Genomic DNA, 22,657 nt, shown 5'->3' on the forward strand with positions numbered 1-22,657 from the left:
TACACACACACACACACACACACACACACACACACACAAACACACACAAACACACACACACACACACACTGATTCCCCCACACACGCAGACTTACTCTGTCTTGAAAGGTAACGTTTTCGCCTGCTGATAGAGAATCCTGCAGCGCTGTAATAGAGCCACGCTTGATGGCGAGGCCTATCCTGGTCTGAAAAAAAGATGTAGTTTACAAAATGTACGAAATGTGTGTACACTAAAGGTTCTGTGTACAGCTGAACCCTGCTTTTAAGAACCCTGGATTTTAGACTGCACCTATTTTGTTCAGATTATCTGTTCATTTATGATGTAACTAGAGGAATACCCGGCTTCGCCGGGGTGAATCGCGAGACAGAGACAGACAGCGTGGCGGTTCATCACAATCACCTTTGCAGGCGAAGTCCTGTCAAACGGGATTGAGAATTTTAGAGCTTATTTCTTAGCCCTATATTATCTGTTGTGGCTTCTCAAATGCCAGAACATACAGACAGACAAACGCCGCTAGACCCCATCACAAACAGAACTCTACAATCCACAGGTTTTTGCCCACACACACACACACAAACACACACACAGAGAAGCCGTATATATATATATGTATATCTATATCTATAAATATATAGAGATAGGTGAGAGTGTATTTTTCGCGTGGCCATAAATTGATTCGACCTTTTCACTTTGACAGTAAGAACAACTTACGGGTGCAAGGGAAGCGTTCTGGACAGCGCAGTGACATTCTAAAAATAGTAACTCAGAAACGGGAATTTGGGGTGAAGGGCGCGAGACAGAGACAGACAGCGTTGCGGTTCACCACAATCACCTTTGAAGGCGAAGTCCTGTCAAACGGGATTGAGAATTTTAGAGCTTATTTCTTAGCCCTATATTATCTGCTGTGGCTTCTCACATGCCAGAACATACAGACAGTTAGTTAGTTAAAATTAATATTAAAAGTCCTACGGTTTTGAGCCATTAAGGACTTGAGTGTTTGTCCGCTTTCAAAAAGAGGAAAGAAAGAAACAAAAAATAAGGAGAGGAGGGCAGGGGGTGGGGTTGAGTTGATAATGCTCTGTGGAATTTGTTAAAATGAAAAGTAGTTAAGATGTTTCTTGGTAAGAATTATAAGTCTGTATTCTATATCTTGAATAACGGGCTTGTAATATTTTAATTCAAATCGAGTTAAAAAGTGGAACCTTTCAGGATCACCAATAAAACCAAATAGATGAGCAAGTAAGAGGAACACGAACAATAAATCTCAAAACTTTTTACAAATAAAAGGATTAAGATGTAAGCCACGAAGGCCGTGGTAATAAAAACAATATGTACAGTTTGGCGACTAGTGGGCCTTGGGTGAGGATATGTTGTCTAGAAGGTAGTCGCTGGAATCAGGAGGGATGGCGGGAGCCACTCGACCTCAAACTGAAACACGCTGATGTGATAATCTGGGCTTAGTTATACCCACAGTCCCATGTCCGAGTCCCTGACCAGTCGGCACAGCAGCAAGCTGTGTGACCAGCCTAGAGAACTGCTACTGCGCAGATAATCCTGGGGACTCAGACCATGGAGCTGCATATGGTCATATAAGGTTTTAAAGGTAATTCTATTTGTAGCGCATGGAGCGAAAATGTGTTGAAATGAATAGGGTTCTCCACAATGGCAGGACTTGTTAAAGATATGGAAGCGGCAGCCGCCGGCACGGAGGCGTCTGAAGATAGTGAGGAGGTTTGTTGGGAGATCGGGGTGTAGATCGTTCATATCAATGGGTTGATAGGACAGAGATGTTACGTACTGACTTCGAATGAGTTTACGGATTTTACTGTAGAACTCGGTTACTGAGTAGCCGATGTTAGTGTTAGCTGGGCTATATTCTGCCGCTTCTTTGGCAGCGACATCCGCCAGTTCATTTCCCCGGACCCCTACGTGAGAGGGGACCCAGAGAAATGATACGGATGTGCCGGATGAGATTAACTGGTGACATATAAAGAGGATTTCTCTTTGTAGCTCTGCCCGATTTGATGTGTTTCGATGCAGAGCTTGTAATGAAGAGCGCGAGTCAGAGCAGAAAACTACCGCACGCGGTGTGACTGGGAGGTCATTTATAAAAGTGCATGCCATGAGCAAGGCAAATAGCTCGGCTGAGAATATGGAGATGTCTTTATTAAGAGTGTATTTCCTTGAGATTTTGAGATCTGGGATCACAAAGGCGCAGCCAACGCTGCCGTCTTCAAATTTGGATCCGTCAGTAAAGACTTTTAAATGCTCCGAGAATTTGTAGTTTAGGGTTTCTTTTGTAACAGTAGCTAGGTAGACGGGGTTATCTTTTTTGGTAGTATTATCTTCACTGTCGTATATGATAGTAGGGGTTTCCTCAAGCCAAGGCGGGTAGGAGGGCGGGGGGACCCTGGCCAGCTCACTGACCTTCACCCCGCTATCGGCTAGAATGCGGTTTACTGTGTCGGATAAGGGTAGCGTTTTGGCCAAGAGTTGAGTGCTATGTTTGGTGTTGGCCTCATAATTTTGGTGCTGAGGAAAAAAGTCAGTCAGGACCTCGCAGGCAGAGTTCTCTACCGCGTGGGCTCTGACAGCATACTGAGCTGAACGGAGTTTTATCTCATCCACAAGGGGCAGCCACCCACACTCGCTGTAGACTCGACTCTTACTCGCTTGTTGGGAGAGTCCCAGAGCTATTTTGAGCGCCCTGCACTCTATAATAGCCAGTTTTTTCATGAGCGCCGGGCGCGTCGCGAAATAAGCTTCGCACCCGTAAAGGAGGCGGGAGCGAATTAATGCCCGCACTACCTCTGTGACACACTTACGTCCTCTGGCCCAGGATTGGGACGCCAGGTAGCGTATGATATAAAGATCCTTGTTGGCCTTATTGATCAGATGTTCGATATGACTGGTCCAGTTAAGTCGGGTATCGATGATAACGCCGAGGAACTTAACTTCTGAGCTCGGTTTGATAATATCACAACCTATCTTTATACTGCAGTTCCTGTACAGTTGTCTACGGGAGACAACAAGAAAGACGTTGGAAGCCGTTGGTGTACATATATTGACAGAGGTTGTCGATTTTAGTTTGGTAAGAAGATAAGTCAACAGTGTTGGTAACTCTGTTATGGCGTGGTCTATTAGTGTCTATTAAGGCGAGGTCGTCCGCATACAGAAGTACACTGGCACCGTCAACCCTAACAGAAGTAATGTCATAGAGCATGATGCTGAATAAGTTTGGCGCGATGATACTGCCCTGGGGAACCCCCATGTCCAGCGCATGGGTTTCGGACACCGAAGAGCCCACTCGGACAGACATCTTGCGATTGCTGATGAAGTTTTTGATGAATTGGTACATGTGGCCAGAGACACCGATTCTGCCGAGTTTTAGGAGTAGACGAGCATGCCAGACGCTGTCGTACGCAGATTTAATATCAAAGAAGGTTCCAAGAAGAGAATTATTACTATGTGCCAAGGTCTTTTTGATTTTTTCAGTGACGTGCACAATGTGGTCCGCACACGAACGACCTTGCCTAAAACCTGCCTGGCATGTAGGAATGATATTGTGTTTATTGAGGTGGAACTCCAGCCTCTGGTTCACCACACGCTCAAAGATCTTGCTGAGGTGGGGGGTTAGTGATATGGGGCGGTAACTGCCAGGTAGATTGCCCGGTTTTCCGCTCTTCAATACTGCTACTACTTGTGAGTCTGACCACGCTGCGGGGATAGTATCCTTTAACCAGCATAGGTTGAAAAACTGAGTGAGCAACTTAACAAAGTTAGGTGGTAGATGTTTTATCATGTGATATGATATTGGGTCTAAACCTGTGGATTTTTTTGGGTCTTTCACAGAAGAGATGGCGTTTTGGACTTCTTTTGCCTTAAACATGCAGTTTATAGGCAACTGGTTGTCATCTGGGGGGTATGTGAAACCCTTCTCCTGATCTAACCTATAATTGAGTCGTTCAGTATCTAGGGATTTTGATTGACTATTTTTGGCAAAGGTATCTGCTAATAGGTTTGCCTTTTCAGAGTCAGTTGTGGTCATTTTATCACCCGATAATAGTGGCTTTTCTTTAGTTCTGTATCTACATTTAAATCTGCGGATTTTCTTCCAGATTTTGCCACAGTCTTTGTAATCTTTAGTTTCTTTGTGGACAAAGTTTTCCCAGTTTTGAAGTTTAGCCTCAGCGGTGATCTGGTTAAATTGTATTTCAGCTGACTTCATATTCGTGAAGTTAGCGTCTGAGCAGTGCCTGAGATATGTCCTAATGTGATATCGCTTGTTTGCCAAGGCTTCATCACAGTCTGCATTCCACCACTCATTCCTTTTGGCCTTACAGTTAGGATTTACTGATTTAAGCGGAATGTGATTATTGGCAGCAGTGAGTATACATTGACGTATGTTATTGTAAGAGGCTTCGATGTCATCCGTAAGGAGAGTTTCCTCCCTGACACCCTCGAGCTCCGCACGGAAGCTGTCCCAATTTGCCTGTTTGTAATTGTACTTTTTTCTGACCTCCGAGTTATTGCGATTAGGGGCGAAGTGGCGGAAGGTAAGAACAATGGGTAAGTGATCGGAGCCGAGGGCGTCCGGGAAAACGTTCCAGTCGATGTCAGTGACTATGGCATTTGAGCAAAGGGAGAGATCGATTGCTGACGGGGAATGGTCAGCTCTGTCTGGAAGTCTGGTTGCCGAGCCATCGTTTAGTATACAAAAGTCAGTTTCCAAAATGACGTCAGCAAGGTTGCTATTGGCATGTTTGTATCTAGGGTTAGCAGAGTCCCACAGAGGGTGGTGATTATTAAAATCACCCATCACGCACCAGTGTGCCCTGCCATGATCCAGGGATTTTAGCCAGTCGGTAGTTCCTTTTTTATTACACCCGTGGGGGTAATATATGTTAACTATGTTGAGGTTTTTGGATCCTTTTATTTCGATTTCAACAGCACATGTACTGAGATTTTCTGAACTAGGGATGAGAGGTGCAAAGGGTTTGTAATTTAAGGAAGACTTTAGATAAATAGCTGTTTGAATGAGTTGCCCTGAGCCCTTTTGCTCTACTATGGGAGGGAAGTCAAAACCATCTATAGAAGGCAGTAGGGAGCGTTTTCTCTTGACTGACTGGATAACTAAGATGTCAGCAGAGTGATTTGATATATAATTATATAGCTGAGAGAAGTTAGAGTTGATAGAGCGACAGTTCCACTGTAATATGATAAATCCGTGACCGCTTTCACTTTGTTCAGCCATTTTAACACGCACAAAGAAGGTAAGTTAAAGGGCAGATTTAAAATAGGTTAAAAAGTGGTTTTGACAGCTTTCATATCCGTCACGGACAACTGCTTGGCACCAGCAAGGGCGCCCAGCGCCAGAGTGGCGCCGCCCGGAATGAAGCGTTCAACCTTGGTGTTGGAGAGTTGTGTGTATGTAGCTGAGAGGGAGTCGATCAGGTCGAGAGGACTCTGCATCTGTCTGGCCTTAACCATGAAGCCGAGGCACTGCTCGATGAAACCTTGAAGGCCTCTTTGTTGTTCATTTAAATTTGCATATTGCTCTCCTGTTTTTAGCTTATCTAGTGCAGCGTCGGCTAGCTCAAGCTCTGCCTTCTCCTGCTCCTCCCTCATCTGCTGCTTTATTTCCTGTTCAGTTTTAAGTTTGTATTCTCTGAATCTCTGGGCCAATCCCTCCTCCATTCTCCCCATCAACCTCTCGAAGAGCTGCTCTTCTTTCGAGTCCTCCTTCCTGTTCTGGGCTTTGCGTAGGAGGGAGGCCTTTAACCCGGGGGTCCCATGAAGCGGCGCCTCTGCCCGAGCCGTCTGGGACTTACAGGGCGCCTGGGGGCCAGGATTTGGATTTTGCGAAGTTGTTTGGTGCTTCGCGGTTGCAGCAGAACTGTCCGCATGAACTGGAAGGAGTGTATTGTCATGTTCGGTCATTTTGTTTTTGATTTCTTGTATTTTATTTACTTGCCCACCCAGGGGGGGTCTCTGGACAGCCAAAGAGTACCCGGACCGGGGGGTTGAGGTCCGCCGGATCGGTTGCGGAGGGGGACGCCAGAAGGAGTCCCTCATTTCCGCTGGGGCAGTCGCTGTTTTATTTTGTTGTTTGGCGAGCTCGCGCCGCGCCCGATCCAGGGCCTCAGAATATGGTATGTATGCTGCCGACCTGATCTTATTGGCCTGCAACCTCAGTCTCATTTCCGGGCATCCAAGATAAGCGGCGGAATGCTCGCCCTTGCAGTTTACGCAATGTTTGGCCTTGGTGCACGTCGCTCCGTCGTGGCCCTTGGAGCCACATCGGGGGCAGATCTGCACTTTTGATTTGCATTGTTGTTTTAGGTGCGATAGTCTCTGGCACTTCGTACAGCGCCGCACTGGAGGAGTGTAGGGTTCGACGCCGTACACCTCACTCTCCAGAACGACGCTGTCTGGAAGAATTGCCGTTGTAAACGTGACACGGACCGCCTGAGACGGTTTCCCATCCCTAAGGAGAAGACGGCGAAAAGATCGAACCGAGGAGGGGCCCTTTTCTACAAGACTCCCATCCTCCATCCGGACGCGCACGCTCACTGCCATCTCAGACAGGTCTGTTCCTGAATGTATTGTGGGTATGCGTTTAATGACACCTTCGGTTGTTACCTCCGGACGGTGGCATTTCACTTTGATGCCGCCGATCGAGTCCAGCCTCAATAGCTTGTTTTGTTGTGATGCTGAGGAGCACCCTACCAGGACGCTCCCAGCTGCCAGCATGCGTATTTCTTTGACCTCGCCGATGGCAAGGTCAAAAGTTTTTTTCCTCCTGAGGCCGAGTCCCTGCAATGTTGCAGGGCCCTCCTTCAGGTCCTGCACCACCACGGGGAACTCTAAGAAGGAGGGAGGAGGTTGCTTGGGTTGGTAAAGAAGTTTTCTTCGGGGTCTTTGTTTTGTGTGTGTGTGTGTATTGGCAGGTGGTAGTGGCTGTTGAGTTGTCTGGTTTTCTTGTGATTCAGTTAGGGGTTGGGAGGTGTCGACCCCCCGGGCAGATGTTGCATGGGAAATACCTGTGTTTCCCTGAAGAGGGGGACCCTCGCAGAGGACCTTTTGCTTCTTTTTCTTTTTGGGCTTCTTACGATTGACTTCGGTGAAGTCTTCCTCAAAATGATCAGTAATCTGAGAGCGTGGGGGGCTATCCCGGAAGAGAAGAGATTCCGGAGAGCTCTGCCCCCCCTCAGGGTCGTCCTCCCGCAATCTCTTTCTCTTGAAAGGAGAAGATATGCTGGTTTTCTCATTGGTGATTGCTTTATTAAGCTGTTTGGATTTTGGGGACTGACCAGTCCGGCTGGCCCGGTCAGTCTCATTCAGTGATTCCATGGGAATATCTGGGGCGCGGTCAGAACCGCTTGCTGTTTGGTCCATATTAAGGGACCAATCTTGCTCCCTCAGAGCAGTGGTGTCCGTTGGAAGGTAGTTATCTACCCAGATGAACGTTTCCCGCCTATCAGCAAAGGTGGTGTTTGGCAGTTTGTGTTTAGCAACTTGGCTCATCACTTACAAGGTACGGTACGGTCACCAAGAAAAAACAAGCCAAACAGCTCAGGGTTAAAAAGGCAGGATAAAAGCAGGGTAACAAAAGCGTCCCTAGACAAAGAGTGAGCTGAAGCTCACCCCTCTAGCGACTTTCACTTCTCTCCCGAGAAACACGAGGACTCCTGCAGGGCGAGTGGGAACGCCACCAAGGGCAGCTAGCCCCCTTTCTGGACCCACGCCAAGAGCAGAGGGAGCTGTGTCGTGTGTTTAAGACACAACGAAAATGTGATTGTCCCCCTTTACCCTCAGGAATTCGGGAGAAAATCGCTATTTGAGCACTGACTTGGCTATGTAAGCTCGAGGTGCGTTAAAGCAGTCGCTATGTAATCAGCATGTCTGCTTGTGAAAGACGCACTCTACGGGCCAGCAACTGCAGTGAATTACTCGTGCTGAGTCTGAACAGACAGTTAAAATTAATATTAAAAGTCCTACGGTTTTGAGCCATTAAGGACTTGAGTGTTTGTCCGCTTTCAAAAAGAGGAAAGAAAGAAACAAAAAATAAGGAGAGGAGGGCAGGGGGTGGGGTTGAGTTGATAATGCTCTGTGGAATTTGTTAAAATGAAAAGTAGTTAAGATGTTTCTTGGTAAGAATTATAAGTCTGTATTCTATATCTTGAATAACGGGTTTGTAAAATGATTTTTTTTTTAATTCAAATCGAGTTAAAAAGTGGAACCTTTCAGGATCACCAATAAAACCAAATAGATGAGCAAGTAAGAGGAACACGAACAATAAATCTCAAAACTTTTTACAAATAAAAGGATTAAAATGTAAGCCACGAAGGCCGTGGTAATAAAAACAATATGTACAGTTTGGCGACTAGTGGGCCTTGGGTGAGGATATGTTGTCTAGAGGGTAGTCGCTGGAATCAGGAGGGATGGCGGGAGCCACTCGACCTCAAACTGAAACACGCTGATGTGATAATCTGGGCTTAGTTATACCCACAGCCCCATGTCCGAGTCCCTGACCAGTCGGCACAGCAGCAAGCTGTGTGACCAGCCTAGAGAACTGCTACTGCGCAAATAATCCTGGGGACTCAGACCATGGAGCTGCATATGGTCATATAAGGTTTTAAAGGTAATTCTATTTGTAGCGCATGGAGCGAAAATGTGTTGAAATGAATAGGGTTCTCCACAATGGCAGGACTTGTTAAAGATATGGAAGCGGCAGCCGCCGGCACGGAGGCGTCTGAAGATAGTGAGGAGGTTTGTTGGGAGATCGGGGTGTAGATCGTTCATATCAATGGGTTGATAGGACAGAGATGTTACGTACTGACTTCGAATGAGTTTACGGATTTTACTGTAGAACTCGGTTACTGAGTAGCCGATGTTAGTGTTAGCTGGGCTAGATTCTGCCGCTTCTTTGGCAGCGACATCCGCCAGTTCATTTCCCCGGACCCCTACGTGAGAGGGGACCCAGAGAAATGATACGGATGTGCCGGATGAGATTAACTGGTGACATATAAAGAGGATTTCTCTTTGTAGCTCTGCCCGATTTGATGTGTTTCGATGCAGAGCTTGTAATGAAGAGCGCGAGTCAGAGCAGAAAACTACCGCACGCGGTGTGACTGGGAGGTCATTTATAAAAGTGCATGCCATGAGCAAGGCAAATAGCTCGGCTGAGAATATGGAGATGTCTTTATTAAGAGTATATTTCCTTGAGATTTTGAGATCTGGGATCACAAAGGCGCAGCCAACGCTGCCGTCTGCAAATTTGGATCCGTCAGTAAAGACTTTTAAATGCTCCGAGAATTTGTAGTTTAGGGTTTCTTTTGTAACAGTAGCCAGGTAGACGGGGTTATCTTTTTTGGTAGTATTATCTTCACTGTCGTATATGATAGTAGGGGTTTCCTCAAGCCAAGGCGGGTAGGAGGGCGGGGGGACCCTGGCCAGCTCACTGACCTTCACCCCGCTATCGGCTAGAATGCGGTTTACTGTGTCGGATAAGGGTAGCGTTTTGGCCAAGAGTTGAGTGCTATGTTTGGTGTTGGCCTCATAATTTTGGTGCTGAGGAAAAAAGTCAGTCAGGACCTCGCAGGCAGAGTTCTCTACCGCGTGGGCTCTGACAGCATACTGAGCTGAACGGAGTTTTATCTCATCCACAAGGGGCAGCCACCCACACTCGCTGTAGACTCGACTCTTACTCGCTTGTTGGGAGAGTCCCAGAGCTATTTTGAGCGCCCTGCACTCTATAATAGCCAGTTTTTTCATGAGCGCCGGGCGCGTCGCGAAATAAGCTTCGCACCCGTAAAGGAGGCGGGAGCGAATTAATGCCCGCACTACCTCTGTGACACACTTACGTCCTCTGGCCCAGGATTGGGACGCCAGGTAGCGTATGATATAAAGATCCTTGTTGGCCTTATTGATCAGATGTTCGATATGACTGGTCCAGTTAAGTCGGGTATCGATGATAACGCCGAGGAACTTAACTTCTGAGCTCGGTTTGATAATATCACAACCTATCTTTATACTGCAGTTCCTGTACAGTTGTCTACGGGAGACAACAAGAAAGACTGTTTTATTTGAGGCTAGTTGGAAGCCGTTGGTGTACATATATTGACAGAGGTTGTCGATTTTAGTTTGGTAAGAAGATAAGTCAACAGTGTTGGTAACTCTGTTATGGCGTGGTCTATTAGTGTCTATTAAGGCGAGGTCGTCCGCATACAGAAGTACACTGGCACCGTCAACCTTAACAGAAGTAATGTCATAGAGCATGATGCTGAATAAGTTTGGCGCGATGATACTGCCCTGGGGAACCCCCATGTCCAGCGCATGGGTTTCGGACACCGAAGAGCCCACTCGGACAGACATCTTGCGATTGCTGATGAAGTTTTTGATGAATTGGTACATGTGGCCAGAGACACCGATTCTGCCGAGTTTTAGGAGTAGACGAGCATGCCAGACGCTGTCGTACGCAGATTTAATATCAAAGAAGGTTCCAAGAAGAGAATTATTACTATGTGCCAAGGTCTTTTTGATTTTTTCAGTGACGTGCACAATGTGGTCCGCACACGAACGACCTTGCCTAAAACCTGCCTGGCATGTAGGAATGATATTGTGTTTATTGAGGTGGAACTCCAGCCTCTGGTTCACCACACGCTCAAAGATCTTGCTGAGGTGGGGGGTTAGTGATATGGGGCGGTAACTGCCAGGTAGATTGCCCGGTTTTCCGCTCTTCAATACTGCTACTACTTGTGAGTCTGACCACGCTGCGGGGATAGTATCCTTTAACCAGCATAGATTGAAAAACTGAGTGAGCAACTTAACAAAGTTAGGTGGTAGATGTTTTATCATGTGATATGATATTGGGTCTAAACCTGTGGATTTTTTTGGGTCTTTCACAGAAGAGATGGCGTTTTGGACTTCTTTTGCCTTAAACATGCAGTTTATAGGCAACTGGTTGTCATCTGGGGGGTATGTGAAACCCTTCTCCTGATCTAACCTATAATTGAGTCGTTCAGTATCTAGGGATTTTGATTGACTATTTTTGGCAAAGGTATCTGCTAATAGGTTTGCCTTTTCAGAGTCAGTTGTGGTCATTTTATCACCCGATAGTAGTGGCTTTTCTTTAGTTCTGTATCTACATTTAAATCTGCGGATTTTCTTCCAGATTTTGCCACAGTCTTTGTAATCTTTAGTTTCTTTGTGGACAAAGTTTTCCCAGTTTTGAAGTTTAGCCTCAGCGGTGATCTGGTTAAATTGTATTTCAGCTGACTTCATATTCGTGAAGTTAGCGTCTGAGCAGTGCCTGAGATATGTCCTAATGTGATATCGCTTGTTTGCCAAGGCTTCATCACAGTCTGCATTCCACCACTCATTCCTTTTGGCCTTACAGTTAGGATTTACTGATTTAAGCGGAATGTGATTATTGGCAGCAGTGAGTATACATTGACGTATGTTATTGTAAGAGGCTTCGATGTCATCCGTAAGGAGAGTTTCCTCCCTGACACCCTCGAGCTCCGCACGGAAGCTGTCCCAATTTGCCTGTTTGTAATTGTACTTTTTTCTGACCTCCGAGTTATTGCGATTAGGGGCGAAGTGGCGGAAGGTAAGAACAATGGGTAAGTGATCGGAGCCGAGGGCGTCCGGGAAAACGTTCCAGTCGATGTCAGTGACTATGGCATTTGAGCAAAGGGAGAGATCGATTGCTGATGGGGAATGGTCAGCTCTGTCTGGAAGTCTGGTTGCCGAGCCATCGTTTAGTATACAAAAGTCAGTTTCCAAAATGACGTCAGCAAGGTTGCTATTGGCATGTTTGTATCTAGGGTTAGCAGAGTCCCACAGAGGGTGGTGATTATTAAAATCACCCATCACGCACCAGTGTGCCCTGCTATGATCCAGGGATTTTAGCCAGTCGGTAGTTCCTTTTTTATTACACCCGTGGGGGTAATATATGTTAACTATGTTGAGGTTTTTGGATCCTTTTATTTCGATTTCAACAGCACATGTACTGAGATTTTCTGAACTAGGGATGAGAGGTGCAAAGGGTTTGTAATTTAAGGAAGACTTTAGATAAATAGCTGTTTGAATGAGTTGCCCTGAGCCCTTTTGCTCTACTATGGGAGGGAAGTCAAAACCATCTATAGAAGGCAGTAGGGAGCGTTTTCTCTTGACTGACTGGATAACTAAGATGTCAGCAGAGTGATTTGATATATAATTATATAGCTGAGAGAAGTTAGAGTTGATAGAGCGACAGTTCCACTGTAATATGATAAATCCGTGACCGCTTTCACCTTGTTCAGCCATTTTAACACGCACAAAGAAGGTAAGTTAAAGGGCAGATTTAAAATAGGTTAAAAAGTGGTTTTAACAGCTTTCATATCCGTCACGGACAACTGCTTGGCACCAGCAAGAGCGCCCAGCGCCAGAGTGGCGCCGCCCGGAATGAAGCGTTCAACCTTGGTGTTGGAGAGTTGTGTGTATGTAGCTGAGAGGGAGTCGATCAGGTCGAGAGGACTCTGCATCTGTCTGGCCTTAACCATGAAGCCGAGGCACTGCTCGATGAAACCTTGAAGGCCTCTTTGTTGTTCATTTAAATTTGCATATTGCTCTCCTGTTTTTAGCTTATCTAGTGCAGCGTCGGCTAGCTCAAGCTCTGCCTTCTCCTGCTCCTCCCTCATCTGCTGCTTTATTTCCTGTTCAGTTTTAAGTTTGTATTCTCTGAATCTCTGGGCCAATCCCTCCTCCATTCTCCCCATCAACCTCTCGAAGAGCTGCTCTTCTTTCGAGTCCTCCTTCCTGTTCTGGGCTTTGCGTAGGAGGGAGGCCTTTAACCCGGGGGTCCCATGAAGCGGCGCCTCTGCCCGAGCCGTCTGAGACTTACAGGGCGCCTGGGGGCCAGGATTTGGATTTTGCGAAGTTGTTTGGTGCTTCGCGGTTGCAGCAGAACTGTCCGCATGAACTGGAAGGTGTGTATTGTCATGTTCGGTCATTTTGTTTTTGATTTCTTGTATTTTATTTACTTGCCCACCCAGGGGGGGTCTCTGGACAGCCAAAGAGTACCCGGACCGGGGGGTTGAGGTCCGCCGGATCGGTTGCGGAGGGGGACGCCAGAAGGAGTCCCTCATTTCCGCTGGGGCAGTCGCTGTTTTATTTTGTTGTTTGGCGAGCTCGCGCCGCGCCCGATCCAGGGCCTCAGAATATGGTATGTATGCTGCCGACCTGATCTTATTGGCCTGCAGCCTCAGTCTCATTTCCGGGCATCCAAGATAAGCGGCGGAATGCTCGCCCTTGCAGTTTACGCAATGTTTGGCCTTGGTGCACGTCGCTCCGTCGTGGCCCTTGGAGCCACATCGGGGGCAGATCTGCACTTTTGATTTGCATTGTTGTTTTAGGTGCGATAGTCTCTGGCACTTCGTACAGCGCCGCACTGGAGGAGTGTAGGGTTCGACGCCGTACACCTCACTCTCCAGAACGACGCTGTCTGGAAGAATTGCCGTTGTAAACGTGACACGGACCGCCTGAGACGGTTTCCCATCCCTAAGGAGAAGACGGCGAAAAGATCGAACCGAGGAGGGGCCCTTTTCTACAAGACTCCCATCCTCCATCCGGACGCGCACGCCCACTGCCATCTCAGACAGGTCTGTTCCTGAATGTATTGTGGGTATGCGTTTAATGACACCTTCGGTTGTTACCTCCGGACGGTGGCATTTCACTTTGATGCCACCGATCGAGTCCAGCCTCAATAGCTTGTTTTGTTGTGATGCTGAGGAGCACCCTACCAGGACGCTCCCAGCTGCCAGCATGCGTATTTCTTTGACCTCGCCGATGGCAAGGTCAAAAGTTTTTTTCCTCCTGAGGCCGAGTCCCTGCAATGTTGCAGGGCCCTCCTTCAGGTCCTGCACCACCACGGGGAACTCTAAGAAGGAGGGAGGAGGTTGCTTGGGTTGGTAAAGAAGTTTTCTTCGGGGTCTTTGTTTTGTGTGTGTGTGTGTATTGGCAGGTGGTAGTGGCTGTTGAGTTGTCTGGTTTTCTTGTGATTCAGTTAGGGGTTGGGAGGTGTCGACCCCCCGGGCAGATGTTGCATGGGAAATACCTGTGTTTCCCTGAAGAGGGGGACCCTCGCAGAGGACCTTTTGCTTCTTTTTCTTTTTGGGCTTCTTACGATTGACTTCGGTGAAGTCTTCCTCAAAATGATCAGTAATCTGAGAGCGTGGGGGGCTATCCCGGAAGAGAAGAGATTCCGGAGAGCTCTGCCCCCCCTCAGGGTCGTCCTCCCGCAATCTCTTTCTCTTGAAAGGAGAAGATATGCTGGTTTTCTCATTGGTGATTGCTTTATTAAGCTGTTTGGATTTTGGGGACTGACCAGTCCGGCTGGCCCGGTCAGTCTCATTCAGTGATTCCATGGGAATATCTGGGGCGCGGTCAGAACCGCTTGCTGTTTGGTCCATATTAAGGGACCAATCTTGCTCCCTCAGAGCAGTGGTGTCCGTTGGAAGGTAGTTATCTACCCAGATGAACGTTTCCCGCCTATCAGCAAAGGTGGTGTTTGGCAGTTTGTGTTTAGCAACTTGGCTCATCACTTACAAGGTACGGTACGGTCACCAAGAAAAAACAAGCCAAACAGCTCAGGGTTAAAAAGGCAGGATAAAAGCAGGGTAACAAAAGCGTCCCTAGACAAAGAGTGAGCTGAAGCTCACCCCTCTAGCGACTTTCACTTCTCTCCCGAGAAACACGAGGACTCCTGCAGGGCGAGTGGGAACGCCACCAAGGGCAGCTAGCCCCCTTTCTGGACCCACGCCAAGAGCAGAGGGAGCTGTGTCGTGTGTTTAAGACACAACGAAAATGTGATTGTCCCCCTTTACCCTCAGGAATTCGGGAGAAAATCGCTATTTGAGCACTGACTTGGCTATGTAAGCTCGAGGTGCGTTAAAGCAGTCGCTATGTAATCAGCATGTTTGCTTGTGAAAGAACGCACTCTACGGGCCAGCAACTGCAGTGAATTACTCGTGCTGAGTGTGACATGACATGCACGTGACAGAACACGACATGACATACAGACAGACAAAAGCCGCTAGACCACATCACAAACAGAACTCTACAATACACAGGTTTTTGCCCACACACACACACAAACACACACACACACAGAGAAGCCGTATATATATATGCATATCTGTATCTATAAATATATAGAGATAGGTGAGAGTGTATTTTTCGCGTGGCTATAAATTGATTCGACCTTTTCACTTTGACAGTAAGAACAACTTACGGGTGCAAGGGAAGCGTTGTGGACAGCGCAGTGGACAGCGCAGTGACATTCTAAAAATAGTAATAGTAACTTACAACTGAACGGGAAAGCCACACGAAGGAAGGGAGATAAACGCCAAACACTGGAGAAGATAAGGAAGAGTTACTTATAATGGTGAAATGAACACAAAAACCAAAATCAGTTCAGCGCTGCGCGCTGAGAGCACGTGTTGAAATATCTCATCGATGATATTGTGTCCGGGGTGTAGCTGAATACGGTGTCCAAATTTGAAAAAGATCCACCGAGAACTTTGGCGTTGTGATGTGGTGTAGAGGCTATGGTGTGTCGGTATGGGGGCCCGGGTAGCTGAGGTGGAACCAAAATAGCTGAGGTGGAACCAAAATCGGTTCAGCGCTGCGCGCTGAGAGCACGTGTTGAAATATCTCATCGATGAGGTTGTGTCCGGGGTCTCTCTGAATAAGCCCACCAAATTTGAAGCAGATCCATCGAGAACTTTGGCCGTGCATGGCGAATACACAAATACACAGACACACACACAGACACACAGACACACACACAGACACAAGTCGTATATATATATAGATACATCTGTAATTTTACCTATCTCTTTTAACTCATTGTCTCCCAGGTACGGATATATCCGTACCCACTTATATGGCTCTATCTGACCCGGTGCGGATATATCCGCTCAGACTGTTAGCTTCAGTCGCTTCCTGTAACGTCCATCTAACGCCTGCATTCCAGCGTGTTGATACACAGTTACTACACAGTTACTACAATTATGAGTGACCTGCTGCAGCACAGCTGGTCTCGGCTAAAAACAAACTTGGTCAACATAGGTGGGGTAGAAAGTGTTAAGACCTTATTCAGCAGTTTTACAGATTTTCGCTGTCTAAACAGGTGTTGCGGAGGGGTTGAGAAAAATGCTTTTGGCTCGATACAATCTCTACTAATGTAGCTCTGAATCAATCAATCAATCAATATGAGGCTTATATCGCGCGTATTCCGTGGGTACAGTTCTAAGCGCAGGGATTTATTTTTATTTTTTTATTTTTTTATTTTCTGCAATTTATATCGCGCACATATTCAAGGCGCAGGGATTTATTTATGCCGTGTGAGATGGAATTTTTTTTACACAATACATCACGCATTCACATCGGCCAGCAGATCGCAGCCATTTCGGCGCATATCCTACTTTTCACGGCCTATTATTCCAAGTCACACGGGTATTTTGGTGGACATTTTTATCTATGTCAATTTTGCCAGGAAAGACCCTTTTGTCAATCGTGGGATCTTTAACGTGCACACCCCAATGTAGTGTACACGAAGGGACCTCGGTTTTTCGTCTCATCCGAAAGACTAGCACTTGAACCCACTTATGTCTGAAGTGTCACTGTGTGTGTGTGTATGAAGTTTGGTGAGCACTTTGTATTTTGTTGTGTTTGAATGATATATTGAATGTACTCAACCCAAGCACTATTCCTAGTGTACTGAACATGATTGAAATAACATCTTATCATGCTTACCCCTGCGAGAGCCCACATCTCCCCCGCCATGGTGACAGATCCAGGTAAATGCAGGTAAGATCCAGGTAAATGCAGGTAAGATCTGGACACTGAAGTATTCAGGTTCGGATCAGTAGGCGCTAAACACCTGAAAGACACCATTATATCATTGCGACAGTTGTTAATCATATAATGTCGTGCTCGAACTGACTTGTAAACAAACACACTCTCACTTACATAATCATGAAAAAAGAAAAAACACAGACGCACACACAAACGCACGCACACACACACACACACACACACACACACACACACACACACACACACACACACACACACACACCACATAATAACGCGTTTACATCGTGTCCACGAAGAGAGAGAGAGAGAGAGAGAGAGAGAGAGAGAGAGAGAGAGAGAGAGAGAGCTTATTAGGAAGGGCCATCCAGAGAAAGAGAGAGATTAGGAACCTCATGAAGACGAGAGAGAGAGAGAGAGAGAGAGAGAGAGAGAGAGAGAGAGAGAGAGAGAGAGAGAGAGAGAATCTGGTGAAAACTGATGAAAAACACCTTATTGCTGCATTCCTACTTTCTGTTTCTGCTACAGTGGACAAAAAAATATTCGTATGACGTCATTTATGACGACTACTTAATATGACGTCACCGCCTTACTTTCGTCTGGAAGCCATCAACACCATTTTGACAGAAGTAGTGAAAAAATGCTGCAGCTTACCTCAAATGAGAACAAGAATCTCCTGTAATTGCATTTTCCTTCTCTTCTTTGGTGAGAAAATGTGTTATTCTTCGTTCACATTTCTTTTCTTAGCTGGCTTATACAGCATGCGCCTTCTCTGTTATGATATAGGCCTACCTGTTGAAATGTTGTTGCTAGTTTCCTACTTTGTGAATGTATTTTCCAAATGCTTGAGCTCGGTATCACGCACCCCGTCTTCCTTCTGTCTGTCTGTCTGTCTGTCTGTATATCTCTGTCTGTCTTCCTCTCTGTCTCTCTATCTAATTCCCTCTTTCTCTCACACAAATACACAACACACACACACACACACACACACACACACACACACACACACACACACACACACACACACAAATACACAACACACACACACACAAACAAGCACGCACACATACATGCAAACATGCTAGCTACGCAAACACACACATACACGCACGCACACACAAACACACACACCACACACACACACACACACACGCACGCACGCACGAACACACACACCACACACACACACACACACACACACACACACACACGCGGTCTAGAAAGAGCCTCGAGCGGGATGACTTGGATTGAGTGGGGAAAAAACCCACAACAGCAGTCGGACAGATATACCTCCCTGTGTACTTACAAACATATTCACCACAAAACAAAATCGGAGGGGGTGGGGGGGGGGTGCCCCTGGGCCCCCTAACCCACATGGCATTTTGCTCCTTCAACAACGTCCCAGCAGATTATTATTGACCTGGTCAAATGACCCATGACCTTTTTACCCTGCTTATGTATATAAATTACATGAGAAATCTAGCGTGCTTCCACCAGTCCAGCAATTTAAGTCACAAACACATTTCATGTTCAGAAAGTGTGTCCCATGGTGACAACATGCAGTGATGTCTCTTGGTCTTTAATGCACACTATCATACATGCACTGTTAATTTGTATATTTACCTTTAATTTATTTATTACGCCTAGCACAACTGACATCAACATTGATAGACGTGAAACAGAGTGAACCCTGATCAACATACTTACAACATAAATGTAGTACGGCTTCATTGGGTCGAATATGAAGATAATGTTGAGCACTGTATGTGCATTTTACTCTCAGTATCATTTCTGTCACTTTGTACAAGGAACTTTGAACAGATTAATCATTTAATGACAACTAAATTATGTGCATGTCGAATTAAACGAAAAACAAAATAATATGTTTGCGAATTCAGAAACAGAGCGTGAAGACTTAAAATAAACGAATATAACTTTTCATCCTGCTCATCCCCCTCCCCCTCCAAACACAACTGCCCAGGTGTTACCTGCCTCAAAAAGAAGAGTTAACGGAAGTCTTCAGTGAACAGAAAACTATCTAAACAAAATTATATCTGAAGTAGCATATGATTTCGTGAACACAGAAGCTGATTAATTGAAATGACAGGTAAAATGCCAATTGCTAAAGACAGGGAGAATAACCACCCATCAACATTTCGACATAACTGATCATGTAAATCTATAGATCTATATCATTTCTATTGTAAAAAGACAGGGAGGATTCAGGAATAAGTACCCATCGCTCTTAAACAAATGTGCTCTAATTGAGAAAATGAAAAAAGAAAAAGTGTACGGGTGAGGTCCTGCCAGCTCTGAGCCGCGCCAGTCTCTCGGGCACAAAGTCTAACGTGGCAAATCGGTGGCCGAGACTCCGTCAATAACACATGATGACCGATTGTCCAGTAGAGTGGAGTGTTCGCAGCCAGCCGAGCCGAGCTTTAACCTGGCAGACCTTATTCTTGCATCTCTTGCTCATTAAACAAATGTTTTCTCGTTAATAAATGTTTTCTTGTGTGTGCATTGCGGAGAAAGAAAGAAAGAAAGAAAGAAAGAAAGAAAGAAAGAAATGAAGGAAGGAAGAACTGAGGTAACTTAGAAGGAAAGGAAAGATGAAATTTCATATACACATGAAATTAGGAAAATGTAACCAAAGTTTGACGCAGCGTTTGTAGGAAGTGAGCGGTTATCTTATGATGCTGCTGCAAACTTTTTCAGATAAAACAAAATAAAGTAAATATAAGAAGGAAGGAAGGAAGGAAAACAGTACCGAGCAAGGAGGAAAGGAAGACAATCAAGTAAAAATGAAATTTAAGGAAAGGGAAACAAGTCTGACATTGAATTTGTAGGAAGGGGTTATGTTGTATGCTGTTGCTGCCCATGTTTTTGGATTTAGCAAAGGAAGAGTAAAATAAAGCAAGGAAAAAGGTAACAAAGGAGGAAAGGAAGACAATCAAATAAAAACTGAAATTAAGGAAAGGACAACACACTTAAATAGGAGGAATTTGCAGAAAGAGGTTACTGAATCATGGTGCTGCTGACCATAATTTTGTTTTAAATGAAACTTGTCAAACAAAGAAAATAGTGACAAATCAAAAGTAATTCAAGGTTAGATGTAGGGATGTAGTACTTATAAAAAAAACCATGAAGATTCAAAACGTGAAATTATAATAATTATTTTCTGGACAAGCCATATTTATGCATAAAATTAGACACACACACACACACACACACACACACACACACACACACACACACACACACACACACACACACACACACTCAAACACACACACACACACACAGAATAATAATCTGGTTGTGTCAGTTATCACATCAAGGGAAGTAAGCAGTGCAGATCCACTAAAATGACTTTCTATAAAGTTGTGTCCCTTGTTTTAAGGGGAGAGAGCTAGTATTTTCAGTTAAAAAGATTCTGTCTAAAATTTGTCTACGTCTGTCTTTCTGTTTATTACATTACATTTTACATGTAACTCTGTCCCAGAATTTTAATTGGGAGTAAGAATACATTCTAGGATTAAAGAGTGTTAAAACTAAGTTGGACAGCATGTATTTTAAATGATCAATTCTCCTCCTGTCAAAGTATGCTTAAAATTCTCATGCTATGAGAAATTTCAGAAAGTAAGGGACATGAGTGCTCTTCATATGGGCAATATGACTGTGCAATAAGAGTAAGTGAGTGTTTTGCAGAACCAGTCTCTTAAATTCTGAGAGAATATAACAAGCATTGAAATAAACAAGCAACTTTTATCGGCAGAGAATTTAAGTCTCAGATCCTGTTATACTAGTGCTCTGCCTCATCACAGTATCAGTTTATGTATTCAAAACAATGGGTGTCAAACATAGTGGGTTACTGGGCCGCTCGCTATGCAAAAACTGTAGTTTACAGCTTCAAATTTCTTCTCTTTTAACATCATTACTCAAGCGAACAAGAAGCTAAGAAGAAGAATACATCATTACTCAGAGGGATCTGCATGTGCTGGACTTGTTTTCATTATGTTGGTGTCAGTCATTTCATTATTTAGTTACTCATTAGCTCAATTGTTTGATAGGCTTGTTTATGCTGCTTGTATGTGCATTATTTCTTGCATGCTCGCTTTCATTAATTTATTAGTTTGCTTTATTTTGTTTACTTGGAAGTTGGAGCCTGTTTGGCAATAGTTAAAATAATGTCTACTGAAATAACCAGCAATAACTGCTGTTAAGGACAAACTTGCAATCCAAAAAAATGTCTCTATTTAAGTCCTCATCTGATTATTCACCCCCCCCCCCCCCACCCCACCCCCTATAATTATAATTATATTTAGGAAAGCAAGATGGGTTATTCATCATATACTTTCATAAATGATTATTTATTTATGTCAAGAAGTTTATTTATGAATTGAAAGTAAAATGCATTTTAAAGTGGATGGAAAAAAAAACACTTTAACTTTTTAACTTTAATTAACTTTGTGTATCACTTTACTTCACACTTCATTTATTGCTACTTCTGATGATACTGTTTTCCCAAGTCATACATTAGAAAAGATGTTGCTAGCTAGGATTACACATTTTGTATTGTATGTGTTTCAAAATGCCACATCATTAGTTGGTCTCCACATCATTAGTTGGTGTTGTTGCCTTGTCATCTTCATGTAATTTATGCGTAAGGGTATATGAGTGTGCTGGAGTTGTTAATGCGAAAGAATGTGTATGCGTCCGCCTTGAGTCGCCTTGTGGTGAGATGTGCGCGTTATACATTCTCGTATTATTATTATTATTATTATTATAACTGTTTTGTTCAAAGATTCTAACTATTGGTGTGTGTGTGTTTTTTGTAGGTAGGAATCACTATGTTCCACAGACTGAAACGCTAGAAAGAACAATTTCTGCTTATACATCAACAATTTCGGCAGTCAAATTATACTGTATGTATCGTAGTGTATCTTTATCTTTATTCATGCATAGACCCTGAATGTTCAGCTTTGATTGTATCTGAAACTTCTGTTGCTCTGAATGTAAGCAAACGTTCCACAACAAGGGCGGATCAATTCACTTTGGAGGGGGGGTTACAAAATGACTGCGAAGATACAAGTTGACGGCGCCGAAGGCGCCTAAGCCTCTAGGGAGGTCCGGGGGCATGCCCATCCGGAAATTTTTTTTTATCCAAAGAAGCAAAATAGAGCTATCTGGTGCATCCTGAGCCAATAAATTACCTCTTTTTTGGGGTGGTGGGGGGGGGGTAACCCGTGTAACCCCCCCCCCCCCCCCAGATCCGCCCTTGCACTATTTATTTCATCAAACGCCACATTTTATCATGCTTTGATCAGTCGTCCAAGGTTTTTAAGGCCACACGTTCGTCGAGGCAAATCGCTCTTCTGTACTTCGGTCAGCTCGACGATGTGGTAGCCTAAGTTCTGCGATCTCCAGGCCGATTGAAATCCAGGAATCACAAGACTTTTTCGCACTTCAATGGAAGACGAAGCATACATAACAGTGGGTAACAAAGAGTATGTACTTACCAAAGGAAGTTAATTCAAAGAGTGAGTACGAAACATCGTCGACGTTCTTCCTTGCGTATCCACAGTAAACAAAGGAAATAGTTAGGAGTTGCTTCCCCTGAACCAGTCAGAGTTGTAATAATTACCGTGTGCTCTGACTACCTACCTGCATTCCGATTTGACTTGTGACGCCAACACTGTACTGTACTGTACTGTTGTGGTTGTAGTGTGTGTTTGTGTGTGTGTGTGTGTGGAGGGTGTGTGTGTGTGTGTGTGTGTGTGTGTGTGTGTGTGT

General features: G+C 45.0%; 1 protein-coding gene across 2 annotated transcripts in view; it reads right to left on the reverse strand.

Annotated features, from left to right (window-relative positions):
• LOC138958423 (uncharacterized) overlaps window positions 1-22,447 on the reverse strand; it is a 45,878-nt gene extending 23,431 nt beyond the window's left edge. Inside the window, exons 1-3 of one of the 2 annotated variants that reach the window (XM_070329565.1) lie at window positions 22,384-22,447; window positions 16,805-16,931; window positions 96-185 (exon numbers count right to left, since the gene is read on the reverse strand). In XM_070329565.1, the coding sequence (XP_070185666.1) occupies window positions 96-185; window positions 16,805-16,834 (120 nt within the window). In that variant the 5' untranslated portion in view covers window positions 16,835-16,931; window positions 22,384-22,447. Of the gene's footprint in view, window positions 1-95; window positions 186-16,804; window positions 17,057-22,383 lie in introns of those variants that run through there. The other variant, XM_070329564.1, reaches the window with a different exon arrangement.
• Window positions 22,448-22,657: the final 210 nt, after the last annotated feature.

The sequence above is a fragment of the Littorina saxatilis genome, linkage group LG2, assembly GCF_037325665.1.
Source record: "Littorina saxatilis isolate snail1 linkage group LG2, US_GU_Lsax_2.0, whole genome shotgun sequence".
Lineage (NCBI taxonomy): Eukaryota > Metazoa > Mollusca > Gastropoda > Littorinimorpha > Littorinidae > Littorina > Littorina saxatilis.